The sequence below is a fragment of the Botrytis cinerea genome, chromosome 6, assembly GCF_000143535.2.
Source record: "Botrytis cinerea B05.10 chromosome 6, complete sequence".
Classification (NCBI taxonomy): domain Eukaryota; kingdom Fungi; phylum Ascomycota; class Leotiomycetes; order Helotiales; family Sclerotiniaceae; genus Botrytis; species Botrytis cinerea.
The window spans coordinates 1,538,335-1,552,539 of record NC_037315.1 but is presented as its reverse complement, the minus strand read 5'-3'; the positions used below and the strand labels follow the sequence as shown (position 1 = coordinate 1,552,539).

The window sequence follows — 14,205 nt, the reverse complement described above, 5'->3', positions numbered from 1 at the left end:
GGTTACGATATGGGATTACGATACAACGGAATTCAGCCACCTAATAGGTATGGAGATTCCCTGCCGTTGTAGCTTTCAATGGCTTGGACTTGCACTCTGTTAGTCTTACTGAATATTATCCTGCAATCTTTTAGAGAATGTGAATACAAATAAAAGTGGCACCCATGACTGAACCATCACAATACCAGCGAGTGTTCTAAGTAAAGATGCGAAATATGTCCTCCAATTCAAAGATCTCATTTCAGCGTATAATTCTAGTTCTCAAGAATTTTCTTGGTCATTGATGGAGCCTTTTCATCGACTTTGACAGCATCTTCTTCTCCAACAAGATCGACCCAGATATCTTCGTCGGCCTCTAGCACAGCTATCGCCAGCATTTCAGCGACACAATCAGCAATCTCGACTACACCGGCAACACCCACACCCATATCCACCTCTGAGAGTAGTAGTTTGAGTGGAGGCGCAAAAGCCGGTATTGCTGTGGGTATTGTGGTTGTGGCTTTCTCGATTACCGGGCTGGCATTCCTTTTTTTCAGGCGGCGACGCCGTGCTAAAAGTTCTTCTACAGAGACTTCAATAGGACCTCCAGCATACTATGACCCTCCAAAGCAACCCTTCATTGGAAATAGGAGCAATGTTGTAGCTGAGATTGGGGGCAGTGAGAGGGCTGAATTGCAAGGCAGCTAGAACTATTTGTCGGGGATGTAGCGGAAGGTGAACCTTTCTTGCTAATTGGCTTATAAGGTTAACTAATAGGATACCACGCATCCTTATGAGATAGCACAAGCGTCAAAACATGAATTAATGTTTACTCGGAATGATTGCCAGACATATTTTACTTGTATGGCTGGATCAAAGTCATTCATTTAATAAAAACTATTAATCAAAGACATTAGCATCTTCCATTCCTGTGAGAGTTTAAAAGCCAGTTTCTGCACATTGGTGACTATTTTTACTATTATTTAATTCCCAGCATGCATACAACACTAAACCCACAGACAGATAACTTGTTATCGAATCCACGGATAGGATATATCAGGCCAATACGTAACATCATTTAAGGATATTCGATATTTCGAAAAGCTAAAAGCAGCAAGTCATATGCAGCTGCAGAGAAAGCAATGTAGAGACTAGACTTTGTGATAAGTAGTTACAAGCTAAATTCTTGTTGGTTGGGGGATCAGAGGTGTGTTCTGAAAGCAAAGCAAAGAAAACAATCGTGTGATTTAAAAATATCTAAAAGTAGTATGAATAAAGGATGAAAAAAAAAGTATAATGCTTCTTCGCGTATGACCTAAAATATTCGCCAGGATTGGACTTCTACGCATTGATATAGTCAATTTCCTGCTGATACCATTGTGGGAAGATCCTCAGATAATGGTATATCGAGGCTAAGTAATGTTCCAAGGTTCAATGCTGGAGCCATTTCAAATAAGCCACCGGTTTGAAGAAAAGGATTCGCATTCATACTATTGAAGGCCTCTGAGCTACACAGTTGCGAGAGCCCGAAAAGAATGGAGTGAAAGCAGCTTTCGCATCAGCATCAAATGGGTAAGGTTCTATTTCAAAATTGTTGCTCGGTTCGTTTCTCTCATCATTCAGTCCCATCCTGCGAGGTAGAACATATCCAGTAGTTGGAATGTCGTTCAGCAGGCCCTTTAGACTGCTACACCTCATGGAATAGGAATTCCATTGAGATTTCCACCGTCTACAAGGATGATTCTGCGAATACTATCTCAAAGGCAGGGGATATAGGCAAACTGTCTGGATTATAGCATTCAAGAAACAAATCGGTGCAGCAGCGGGGCCGGTGCCATTCTAATCGAAATTGAAGATTGATTTTAGGTTCCGCAAGCAGCTTTCTAGTTTGTACTATACAAAAATGCACAAATATGACATATCACCATCTGCCTATTTAGTTGAAGCTGGCCTATTAATAGCAGCGTACTCTGCAAGCTTCTGCAGAGGCCATGCCATTGCCCATTGCCAATTTTCAGGGAGAATGGATTGTATACCAAACACCTCTCTTTCCGAAATTCCTCTCATCCACCAGACATTATCGGCAGCTTTGCAAAGTGCAAAAAAGTGAGCCAAAATAACAAGTGCTCTATTGTTTTTTTTGTTCAATTGTTGAACGAATGCTTCATGTGTGACTGTCGGAAACGCATAAATGACGCGGCGAAGTTCGTAAAGGTCCTCACCACCTTCAACACCGAGTAGAATGCGTCCACAATAATTCAATGCAAAGGTATAAGCAGCCTGGCTTTCCTCATCAATAATCTCACCCGGCGCCCTCCAATTTAAAAGCTCCGAAAATGGTTCATGATATATTTTTCCACGAATGTCTGCCATTAACGTCTTCATATCTGGTTTGGCGGACATGAGAGCTTCTAGCTGACTATTCACATCGAGCATAGGAATTGTCAGCGAAAATAAAGCAACGTTGCCACGGAGAAGAGCGAATACTTGAGTTGGGACTGTGTAATGACCAACATTGTTGTTCTGCAGGAGGATGAACGCGGGCAACCCAATTAAAATTGTAGAAAGGCATACAGCTTCAACATTATCCTTATTGATATTTTGTATGATTTGGCAATGCTCGCGAACAGCTGCATTGAAATATATTCGATGAACATCTGCCATGTCTTCATCCGCTGGGTTGATCTTAGTAAGATGGAGAGCTGCAATTGAAATCATAATATTCAGGAGAACTGGATGATCGAAAGCTAGAGTCGGAGCACCTTTAGTCCAAAGATCACGAACAGCTTCATCGTGAATAGAGAGAAACCCTTTTTGGGCGGTCTCAGAACAAAAGTGGTGAAGTAGACGCATTTCAAGCAACCGACGCTCTTTTGTTTCACGCGTCACTGTAATGTCGAGTTCTCTTGAGGGATCAAGGTCATAAGGCGGATTGAAAGGGGACCTTGTCTCTGTCAGTCGTTTTTGAGCTGGTAAGGCGTAGTGACATGATATTTCTCGGCGGAGGCACGCATCACATGCAGGGCGCACTTCGTTGCACTTCGAATTTTGTCAGCAACTTAGCCAACATCTTTTTCAAATATATTATTCATTCAACTTTACCTTCACCTTTCGTGATTTGCATGCCATGCAACCTTGTCTAGATTTCGTATGAGCTCTAAGCCCTCTCGGAAGTGGGGTTGCCATTGTTTTCTTTAAAACCCACTGGAATGTCGATCGATAGTTGTTCCTGCTGAAGCTTGCTGCTTCAGCCACCTGGTCAGCAACTTCCTGGCTGTGGATGTGCACGTGATTGTCGCCACACCAAGCCATTCTCCTTGGCCTTGAATCTATGGCATCAACAGATGCCCCCACCATGTGAACTCGGCAAAACAATCGAAAATGCGTAGCGTGATTAATATCACGTGCCTTATTTGACAACTATCGATATACTCTCGTATGTAGTCGTGGTACTATTCTACAATTCTAGCGTAGTAAGTCAAAACATTCAAGAAAATACATTACCATGGGCGCTTAAAGTTGTCAGGAATCTTGGTTGAATCAATGATAAAATAGTCCAGCGAAGAAGCTGACAAGTCAGGCCTGTTCTAGGAAAGTTTCTGAGAATATATTTGATTCGAAAGCTGAAGAGTTATAGACATAAACGTCTTTTTGACGTAACACTAAATATGCTGCTATTAATTAACGTCTCCATCAGGTGCAGAAAAAACTTCATGCAACTGCATCATATACCTCTTTTCATCCACAACCGTTGCATGTGCAACAGTGTTGCGAAGATTGCTAATTTTTACCAGTCACCTTGCTGATAGTATATATGGAAGCTTGAATCGAGACGGATCCGCCACCTTTTCCATCTGGTAAATCGTAGGTTGAAAGTTAATCGTGAACGGCTTTCTCCACGGTAATGTCGCTACGCGACTGTCAAAGCCCCTTTAAATAGTCTCCGCGGTTGTATTTGGCGTCATTTGTTCTTGAATACTGTTAGTCAAACTTCTAAATTATCATGTTCAAAATACCTAAAAATGGATATACCCACTTAACCTCAAAATTAGGGCTTGAGACTTCATCAATACTTTTCCGCATGATCACATCGTAGGGCTGGTTGAATAACTTGGTGAATACATCGTCAACCTAGATGGCAAGCTCGGTGGATTCAACCACAGTTGCCCGTTTTGTAAAGATCATGGTGAGGTTGTTTGTAGGCGTGTTAATCTTGCTTGTAAAGGGTAGTAAATGGAATGTAGAATTCAAGTTGGATCTTGCAGAGCCTAGAGATTATTAAACAGAAGAATATAGTTACGGAGTATTTCCGGTACTGACTCGACAATATGATCTGCAGTCTCACCTGAGATCTCACTCGAGATCTCACCCGTACTTTTACTCCAAATTTGATCAACAACTCGCCCGAGGCTCAGACCTTGAATCTGTGGCTTGGGAAACTTATGGATTCGAGCTTCTACCAGTCTTGTAATATTTACGCTGGTAGCAGACAAACTGTATCTTTATCCCGTTGGCGTGGTGAAGCATTGGCCATGGAGCTTCTTGAGAGGAGGAAGAATTCCATACACAAACACGACGAAGCTCCCAACACCACTCCACATAAAAGGTTATGCGTATCAACCCGGCCACCAGGCTTGACGCTCCTATATGTGGATGTAATCAATACAAAAAGAAAAGAAAAAAGAATCTTTGTCGCTCATAGGCGATATCATAGTGAGCATTCAGCGAGTATAAATAGGTGATTTCTACAATGCTAGCAACTGGAGCACTTCAAAAATCAATAAACATATATTAGCTTTAATAATCTCAATCAACATTAGTTTTCAAGAGACCCAGTTCTAGCAGCACACAGAGAACTATCCTGTTCTTTTTGGGTACTTGAAGACCTAAAATGATGGTGATGAGCAGAAGCACAAAGACCGTGTCAGTGAATAAATTGAAGCACATGGATAGGGGATTATCAACCAAGATTTCAAGTATGAAAATTATTCTTTTGAGTGGAATAAAAATGGCACAAGGTTAGAAGAAGAGAATACATGTGTAGATGCAGATGGGTAGATGTGAAATGAAGATAATCTATGATTAGGTTCTAAGTGGCAGGCTGTATTCAATTTAAAGAGCCAGCCTTCGATTTCGCTGAGATGTAACTAAAAAAGGCCTTTGACATGAAGCCATTCACCTATATTCGCACAGAACCATTGGACCTACTAGCTTGAAATATCAAAAAATTGACCTGTAATGTAGCATTCCAGCAGTGTGATTTTCATGTTGACTCCTACAACGCTTTAGGGGAGTTACATTGGGCACATCTGAAGATTCTATCAAGTTTGTTGACGATGGTCATGAGCGACATCATGGTGACGGTTGTCCAAAACTTCCATCCACGGATCGGATGGAGAATATGTATGAGAAGCAAACCGATAGACAGCTTGCCAGGTTTAAAAATCAGCTATGTCCCAACTCTGTAATATATAATTCCATTTAACGGTTTTGGTAAGCTGAGACGGAGTCAGGTAACAGAGATGCTTGAAACCGCCGATGGTGGCTTCATGCGTGCAGAAGCAGGTCAAAGGGACTTGAAAAGTTTTCAAAGTCTCATTAGCGAGAATAGAAATTGCAGTGAAACGGCGATATAAATCTCACAAGACTGATAAAAATGAGCCAGACATCAGGACAAATGGCACGAAATAGCCGACGAGTGTATAGTCGAAGACCAACTTCTGGCACAGCTACCACAGCAATGAAGGCTTAATCAAGATCTTGGTCACTGACTACTGATGTAAGGTAGACTGTACTAGACAGGATCAGTAACATGCGAGACAATTCTTTGATAAAGTATCAGAAAAATTTGAAATGAGACAGATTTTGAGTTTCTGTTCTTTCGTCGAATTGAAATCTAGCAAGTCGGAAGGGACTGTAACCGTGTCATATTTTTCTCAACAAGAAAATCGCATTACTTTGAGGACGCGAAAATGTATGAAATTGAGATCTGTGAATTGTTTTTTGAAGAATATAGCCCTTAGTGTAGCTTACTGTCCTTCATTAAACAAGAAAATCGAGAAGAAACTTCATTTCATCTTTGAGCCCGAAAAAAATTATCTCGTCAATCAACTATCTATGTAGTATAAGTGCGTGAGCCATAACAGAGTGGTAAATGTAATAGCAACTCCACCAACACTTCCCCATCTTAGAAAAATCACCAATCGTGCACCAACCGTTGGTCAAAATTTGGTCCACTTAGGTATTTGTCACAGACTCAAAGTAGGGTTTTAGTGCGGCTCAGCAGCTCAGCAGCTCAGCAGCTCAATTGATAGGGTATGTACTGTGCTGTGCCACCGCTAAAATCTCCCAATTGGTTTCTTATTGCAGAAGCTCGGACGAAGTGCTTTGGGTTGACACTTTCTTGCCAAAATCAATATACTTATTATCCCGTCAGTGAGAAAAAGAGAATTCTCGTTCTTATATCTTCTGGTATATGTTCAATTCATTCAAATATCTCGTTTCCTTTACAAAATTTTGGAGGACCATGGAGGCAATTATCACTCTTGCAGAAAAGATACGCAATGCAGCAGCTACTGCAGATGAAGCTGGCCGTAAAGAACTTCTAAATTCTCTCAGAGATCTGCAATATTCTATCGAGAAGCCAGAAGATACAATGCAGAGAGTTATCCATCTGGTAAGACATCTGCTCTCCGTCACTTTCATGCAAGTAAATTTCTAGAATTAATGACTGTGGTTTTGCAGCACCTTGTCATCGCTATCACTCGAACCGCAGTTGATCTGAAACTTTTTGATATTCTTGGAGAGTCCGAAGGCTCTCAACAGCTGCGAGACTTGGCTTCCAGAACTGGTGCCGACCCAGCACTTCTCGGTTAGTGATAGATATTTGCCGAGAGCGAAATTTTATGGGGAACGGACGTCATGTTTTAACATTTTTCCAGGGAGAATACTACGCATGCTTTCTTCATTAGGCATGATCAAAGAAACCGGTAAAGATCAATTTACTTCGAGCCAAACGAGCAAAAATCTTTCTATTGCTGAAATCCAGGCTGGTCTTTACCACAAGTATGAGAATATTCTTCAATAAACTTTTACCATACCCCTGACATGATACTCACCGTTGCAGTTACAATGTTCTCGGTCCCGCCTACCAGTCTCTACCAGACTTTCTCGCTTCCACAAACTACCAGACTCCCACAGAGACTCACAAAGCCGCATTCCAAAAAGCTTGGAATACAGATTTGCCCTTATGGTCATGGTTTCAATCGCGGCCCAAGGAAACAGCACAATTTAATCGCTTCATGATTGCACAGCGATCTAGCACCCCCAATTCCTTTAATCTTTTTCCGATTGAGGAGGAATGCAAAGACTGGCCTGCAGAGAAACCACTCTTTGTGGATATAGGAGGAGCCTCGGGTCAACAATGTGTTGAGTTCAGGAGAAGATTTCCTGATATTAAGGGTCGAGTCATTTTCCAGGATCTACCAGGAGAGATCGAGCACGCCGTATCACAAGGCCTACCGGATGGAGTTGAGGCCATGGTCCATGATTTCTACACTCCGCAGGTCATAAAAGGTGTGTGATTCAAAAAAGTAGTTTTAAAACTGTCTAATATATACAACTAGGTGCAAAATTCTACTACTTGCGTGCTATTCTCCACGATCATCTCGACGACAAAGCTATTCTCATTTTGAAGAATATCATGCAAGTCATGGAAAAAGATTCCTTGATCTTACTCGATGAAATGGTGTTGCCAAGCCACAACGTAGACTGGTTTGCTACTCAGACGGATTTGACCATGTTAGCAGCGTTCGGTTCAATGGAGCGAACAGAAACGCAATGGAAAAGTCTTCTAAATAGTGTGGGATTGAAAGTAAGGAGGATTGTCACTTATACGCATGCTTTCAGGCTCAGTATAATTGCCGCAAGTCTCTGAATGGTTGGGACAAACTTGATGTTAGAATTTTCAATGTGGAATAGTAAAGAGAACCGTATTATTTCATGTATTCGACCTCGACTAGCACCCTAAACAATCATTTTGGTATAGACTAGCATTTTTGATTATTTGATCTTTATTTTTTATGTTTGAATAAATCATCTGGTATTTCGATCTTATTCTTGTTCAAATATTCAAAACATCAACTGGAAAAACCTACTAATATTTTGAATTCATGAAATTAGCGTGCTTCTAGGGCCGCTTCTCTGAAAGACTGAGCAATGAGTAGCATCGTGAAACTTTTGCTCTAAATGCTTTCGCCATTCTGAGCATATAGAGCTTCAAGAATACACAGCTTTATTAGTATTCCTCTAGATTGACGAGACTACCCTGCTGGCACATATAGATGCTTACCTACTATGAGGTAAGCACACCAACGCAACTGCCCAGGTGATAGCCGTTGAGACCCCACAGCATAAGCAATTTATGCACTTCGCCTCTCAGCAACATATAGCCGGGACAAGTTGACTCGGAGAAAGCCCAAAACGCCCTAAACAGAGGTAAGATTCCATAGAATCTCTGATATTAAGTAACATTGATAAATACAAATTGCTAACACGTTACCTTTTATTCTCAGATACACAAATACAATACCAAGCCTCATTTTAGCATCCCCAGAATCTGTGTACCGTGAAATAAAGATACATTTATCATGAGTCTTTCAAAAACAATGCAAGCTATCTATGCCTCCCGGCCTTCAGCGACAGCGCAGCTCCAACTTGTTCTTAAGTCCCTGCCTATCCCAACAATTCCCTCGGGTTCCAACACAGCTTTGGTTCGCGTCCACGCAGCAGGAATCAATCCTTCTGATGTTGCCAACGCAATACTTGATCGATTTGGGGGAAGGAAGCCTATAGTTCCAGGTCGCGATTTTGCTGGTACAGTCATTCAAGCCCCATCTGACACCCAACTTGAAGGTGCTGAGGTGTACGGAACTTCTGGTCGAGAACTTAGTCTCTCCATTGATGGGACTCATGCCGAATATATCGCAGTGCCTGTGGAAGGCTTGGCTATCAAGCCAAAATGTCTCAGTTGGACTCAGGCATCGGCCGTGGGTGTCCCATATTTAACTGCTAATTTGATGCTGGAGAAAGCTGCTGCACGTGCTGAGGATGTGATCCTGATTTTTGGTGCCAGAGGAGCTGTCGGAAAGGCTGTAATAGAGCTTGCCAACGCCAAAGGACTCAAGACCATTACTGCTTCGAGGGTAGATGGTGCTGATATTAATGTTACAGTGGATGACAATCTGCATAAGGTGTTGGAGTTGAACCATGGAAGAGCACCTAGCATTATTCTTGACTGTGCAGGATCACCAGTATTGATGGAGAAGGGCATTGCGATATTAGGGAAGTCGGGAAGATATATATTTGTATCTGCCATGAGAGGAGGTGGGCCGGAAGTAAAAGTCAACGTCATGAAGATGCTAGCAATGGATCAAAGCTTGCATGGAATCAATAGCTGGAGCCTCACCTTATCTGAGACAAAGAATATCATGGATAAGCTAGGAAAAATGTTTGGAGATGGAGATATCAAGGGCCCTGAGGAAGAGTCACTGACCAAAATCAAACTCACAGATGTGATTGACGCATATCAGGAGGTGGCAAAATTTGATGGAAAGAAATTCGTGGTTGCTGTGCAGGATCAGTAGTCGAGTGGTTGGCTTTTATAGTAGATTTGAAATGCGATTCTCTCCACAATTTTGACTACCCAGGCAGTAATAATGATGGTTTTTGACTGCACACTCTAAGTCCACAAACCTTACAGATGTCTTAGGGCACCTCAAAACATTATTGTAGGCGCACGTGATTTTCTGACACGTGTTCACGCGTTTCGTGTTGTCTAAATTTCAGTAGAACCTCGCCTTCTCTCTTGCTTAACTCATCTGAACGACATCCGAGAGGGAGTGTTGAAGAAAGCCTGCGGGCGATAAAACCTTAGTCAAGGTTCCCTCCTTAGACTAAAAAGGGCCGGCGATGAGTTAGTTAGATGACTTTGACTATCCAATGTGCAAAAAGGCAGCTTCGATTGAGAATTCCTTCGACCAAGTCGAGTTCTCGAAAATACATATCCATCGAAGAAAAGTGTTGACTGGCACAAGTCTTACAAAAGCTCTCTAGCAGGTGCTGTTTGGTCCATTATTCCAACCCACTCTCAAACAGTTCAAATGCCGAAAGAGTGATTAAAGACTTGGAAGTTGGAATAAATCCTGCAGAGAAAAACGATAACCAGATCGGAGTTGTCAATTAAAAGTTTTTGATTGGTACCAGAAAGCTATGAATCGCAGCTAATCGTAGCAAAAGATGGATCTTCAGACATGGAGGACCTCATAGTCTCAGATCCTTCATGAACCCTTTTTGATTGGCTCAAACGCTGACTAATATCTCGTGCTCAACGTTAATGACATCAACCTTGATTGTTTCATCCACTTATTATTCACCATTTGGACGGAGCACAAGCTCCTTCCCAACAACCCAGCTAGCATGGCGACAATGAAAATATGCATGTTTTCTCAAATGTCCAGTATTACATTCCTGTTTTATGGGTGGTAAAGAGAAAAGAGGACAAAAGACCTTGCGGAGAGCATGCTCCACATAATGCTCCTATCGCCGCAAAGCTGCGTCACCCCATGATGTAATATGCTTGACTAGAATATGGGATTTTAGCAAGAATCCCATATTCTATTTATTTGCCCCCCTTCTTTGCTTTTCTTCATTTGCAAACCTTATTTGGATGTTCAGACTACGATAATCCGACTTTTATCATAATAATGCAATCAGTTATTGGAGCCACAGTACAGAAAGCGGGAGCTGCAGTATCTTCCGCCATGTCCGACAAGAAGACGGCAGATATGCTGCCTGAGATGAGAGAGCCAAATACAAAAGAACCTCTTACCAGTGACTTTGGTGTCAAACATGGTAATCATGACAATTGGCTATCTGCTTCATCCAACGATCGCCAAGGTCCTTTATTGTTAGAAGATAACTTTGGTAGAGAAAAGATTATGAAATTCGATCATGAGCGTATACCTGAAAGAGTTGTTCACGCACGTGGAGCTGGAGCTTTTGGTACCTTCAAACTCTACGAGAGCGCCGATGTAAGTATCTCATTCCTTCACCTGACGCCAAGCTATGGAAGCTAATCTCAAGTATAGGATGTTACAAGCGCTGGGGTTCTTACAGATACTTCTCGCACCACGCCAGTTTTCATCCGTTTTTCGACTGTTTTAGGTTCTCGTGGAAGTGCTGATACTGTCAGAGATGTACGAGGTTTTGCCGTGAAGTTCTATACCGAAGAGGGTAACTGGGATGTTGTTGGAAATGACATTCCTGTCTTCTTCATTCAGGACGCTATCAAGTTTCCCGATGTCATCCATGCCGGAAGTGAGTGCTCTCCCCTCAAGCATACATTCATGGTTACTAACTTTGCATAGAGCCTGAGCCGGATAATGAGATCCCTCAAGCACAGTCTGCACACAATAACTTCTGGGACTTCCAATTCCTACACACAGAGGCAACACATATGTTCATGTGGGCCATGTCAGATCGAGGCATTCCAAGATCCTACCGTATGATGCAAGGTTTCGGAGTGAACACATACACTTTGATAAACGCCCAAGGCAAACGATCATTCGTGAAATTTCATTTCACTCCAACTCTAGGTGTCCATTCACTCGTTTGGGATGAAGCATTAAAGATCGCAGGCCAAGACCCAGATTTCCATCGCAAAGATCTTTGGACCGCCATTGAAAGTGGATGTTATCCCAAATGGAAGTTTGGTATTCAAGTCTGCGACGAAAGTCGTCAAGACGAATTTGACTTCGACATTTTAGACGCGACTAAGGTTTGGCCTGAAGATATTCTCCCCGTCCGATATATCGGTGAACTGGAGCTCAACAAGAATGTCGATGAATATTTCACACAAACTGAGCAAGTTGCTTTTTGCACTGCTCATCTTGTTCCTGGTATCGGTTTTAGTGACGATCCACTACTCCAAGGCCGCAACTTCTCTTACTTCGATACTCAACTCTCAAGACTTGGTGTTAATTGGCAAGAGCTGCCTGTCAATCGACCAGTATGCCCTGTGATGAACAACCATCGCGATGGTCAAATGCGACACCGAATCACAAAAGGTAAAATAAACTACTGGCCCAACCGAGAAAGTGTTGTTCCTCCATCCAAGCAATCAGAGGGTGCCTATTACGAATATCCCGAGAAGGTCGTAGCCATGAAACAACGGCTCAACTCTACTAAATTCAAGGAGCATTTCTCCCAAGCTCAATTGTTCTGGAACTCAATGTCTGATGTAGAAAAATCTCACATTATCAATGCTCTAGGGTTTGAGCTTGATCATTGTGACGATCCCGTTGTATATGAGCGTATGGTTGAGCGTCTAACTGATATCGATCTCGGACTTGCACAAGCTGTAGCTGAGAAAGCCGGTGCCCCTACACCCACTAAAGCCGGACGCCCAAATCATGGCAACAAAGCCAAGGGTCTATCACAATTTGATTTCACTCCCGAAGCTCTAGGCTTACCAGCTACCATTGCTTCTCGTATGGTCGCAATCATCATCGCAGATGGGTTTAATTTCGTCGAATATGAAGCTGTAAAGGGGGCTTTGACCGCAGCCGGTGCTCTTCCATTCACCATCGGCCCCAAGAGACAACCAATAAAGAGTTCCAGTGGTAAGAGTGTAAGTGCAGATCATCATTTCGAAGGTATGAGAAGTACAATGTTCGATTCGATCTATATTCCTGGTGGCGAACATGTCTCTGCACTACTTAAGCAAGGACGAGTAATTCACTGGATTCGCGAGGCTTTCGGTCATTGTAAAGCTATCGGAGCTACCGGCGAGGGAGTTAAGCTCGTACAAGTTGCATGTGCAGTTGATGGCATGGCTTTCAGTACCTCTAGTGAAGTAGTTGATTCGTATGGTGTTGTGACTGCGCAAGGTGTAGGCAAAACCGAGGAAGGGTTGAATATGGTGAAGGGAGCGAAGAATTTCTTGGATGCGTATACGTATAATATCTCGCAACATAGGAACTTTCAGAGGGAATTGGATGGATTGACTAGCATGGTTGCTTTTTAGGTTGGCTTTTGATGATGGAGCAGTTGCTGTGTGCTATTGGGGCTATGAAATTTCGACGCCCCAAAGATTTTGCAAGGATACCTTTATGTTTGTTAGTCGTGGTAATGATAATAATCAATAATACATTTTTCCCATTAAAAACTTGCATGTCCTGTTATCTGTCCAAATCTCACATAGAGAGATGAAATTTGCTCTGTTGATTTAGAATATTGAATATCCTTTCCCAGTAATGTACTTCATATACTGACCGATAGCAATAAAAACCTCTCATTTTCCAGTTTCTTTTCCTTTTGAGAATAATCGTTTCTCTCACCATCTTTTCTTCTTAACTAAGATGTTTTTCAAATTCACCTTCTTCACGCATTGCATAATCCTGCCAGAGGAGATGCAATTTTATCACAACCTTTCATTCATCTATAAGCGAGATGATCGCAGAATTGAACTTCAGTATATGATGAGAGGTTTATTATTAGTGAGGTAGTTATGTATGGAGTAGGGAATTTTCTAAGGAGTGAATCTCAACGCATACTTTGTGGGGATAACTACCTACCAAGGCTGACTGGATCGGCTCGGTTTGATGGCTTGGAGGAGCTTGTTGAGAGGAGAAGTGCAATTTCTGTCTGCTGATTATTGAGAGACAGAGTTGCAGCTAATAAGTATATGTAGTATATAGCCCGGTACTGGGGATTACTTCGTTGCTTAACCTCTGGATATCTGCTTCGCCTGGTTAAGATCAGTTGATAGAAGTGGAACGGGGGCTCTACCCAGCGTTGGAATCAAATTCAGACAATGAAGTTCACTGAGATAATGAGAGAATGTCAAGATGAACAAATATACCAATTTCCCATGCGCTTTCCTTCCACCAAAAAAAGAAATAGAATCTCATTTCCAATTCCACATATCGTTTCATCCATATCAGGCGCAGTAGATGTAGACATATGATTTGCATCTACACCCAAGCACGACTTGAAGTTAAGCACATCACTGATCACTTTATTCTTCTTCGCCTTCTGATTATCTCAAATATTCACTATCTGACCGATCTACAATTTCCTCCATACCCAGATTTTCGCTAGCAGAACGTAGCACTGCTGGTATTCTCAAATTTGAAACTCGAGTTCTCTTTGTTTTATCCTCACTCT

The 14,205-nt window shown here is 42.2% G+C and overlaps 4 protein-coding genes across 4 annotated transcripts; 3 read left to right on the top strand and 1 right to left on the bottom strand.

Annotated features, from left to right (window-relative positions):
• Positions 1–1,794: 1,794 nt before the first annotated feature.
• On the bottom strand, positions 1,795–3,209 carry BCIN_06g04550 (hypothetical protein). The gene is made up of 2 exons (XM_024693538.1): positions 3,082–3,209; positions 1,795–3,018 (listed from the first exon to the last, which is right to left on the bottom strand). Exons 1-2 carry the CDS (start codon positions 3,163–3,165, stop codon positions 1,912–1,914), a joined length of 1,191 nt encoding a protein of 396 aa, XP_024549324.1. The 5' UTR covers positions 3,166–3,209; the 3' UTR covers positions 1,795–1,911.
• A 3,220-nt stretch (positions 3,210–6,429) lies between these two features.
• BCIN_06g04540 (hypothetical protein) lies at positions 6,430–8,112 on the top strand. Its single transcript, XM_024693537.1, has 5 exons — positions 6,430–6,655; positions 6,724–6,850; positions 6,921–7,044; positions 7,106–7,554; positions 7,605–8,112. The coding sequence occupies exons 1-5, from the start codon at positions 6,506–6,508 to the stop codon at positions 7,913–7,915; spliced, it is 1,161 nt and encodes a 386-aa protein (XP_024549323.1). The 5' UTR covers positions 6,430–6,505; the 3' UTR covers positions 7,916–8,112.
• Positions 8,113–8,474: 362 nt separating this feature from the next.
• BCIN_06g04530 (hypothetical protein) lies at positions 8,475–9,827 on the top strand. The gene has a single exon (XM_001559192.2). It carries the CDS (start codon positions 8,628–8,630, stop codon positions 9,621–9,623), a length of 996 nt encoding a protein of 331 aa, XP_001559242.2. The 5' UTR covers positions 8,475–8,627; the 3' UTR covers positions 9,624–9,827.
• Positions 9,828–10,421: 594 nt separating this feature from the next.
• Bccat3 lies at positions 10,422–13,188 on the top strand. The gene is made up of 3 exons (XM_001559193.2): positions 10,422–11,069; positions 11,127–11,355; positions 11,406–13,188. The coding sequence occupies exons 1-3, from the start codon at positions 10,743–10,745 to the stop codon at positions 13,061–13,063; spliced, it is 2,214 nt and encodes a 737-aa protein (XP_001559243.1). The 5' UTR covers positions 10,422–10,742; the 3' UTR covers positions 13,064–13,188.
• The last annotated feature ends 1,017 nt before the right edge of the window (positions 13,189–14,205 follow it).

Coding starts and splice junctions, on each gene's coding strand:
- BCIN_06g04540 (XM_024693537.1), top strand. CDS start 6,506: ATGGAGGCAATTATCACTCTTGCAGAAAAGATACGCAATGCAGCAGCT. Junction 6,851..6,920: donor TGCCGACCCAGCACTTCTCG/GTTAGTGATAGA, acceptor ACATTTTTCCAG/GGAGAATACTACGCATGCTT. Junction 7,555..7,604: donor CACTCCGCAGGTCATAAAAG/GTGTGTGATTCA, acceptor ATATACAACTAG/GTGCAAAATTCTACTACTTG.
- BCIN_06g04530 (XM_001559192.2), top strand. CDS start 8,628: ATGAGTCTTTCAAAAACAATGCAAGCTATCTATGCCTCCCGGCCTTCA.
- BCIN_06g04550 (XM_024693538.1), bottom strand. CDS start 3,165: ATGGCAACCCCACTTCCGAGAGGGCTTAGAGCTCATACGAAATCTAGA. Junction 3,019..3,081: donor GCAAATCACGAAAGGTGAAG/GTAAAGTTGAAT, acceptor CAAAATTCGAAG/TGCAACGAAGTGCGCCCTGC.
- Bccat3 (XM_001559193.2), top strand. CDS start 10,743: ATGCAATCAGTTATTGGAGCCACAGTACAGAAAGCGGGAGCTGCAGTA. Junction 11,070..11,126: donor AACTCTACGAGAGCGCCGAT/GTAAGTATCTCA, acceptor TCTCAAGTATAG/GATGTTACAAGCGCTGGGGT. Junction 11,356..11,405: donor CGATGTCATCCATGCCGGAA/GTGAGTGCTCTC, acceptor AACTTTGCATAG/AGCCTGAGCCGGATAATGAG.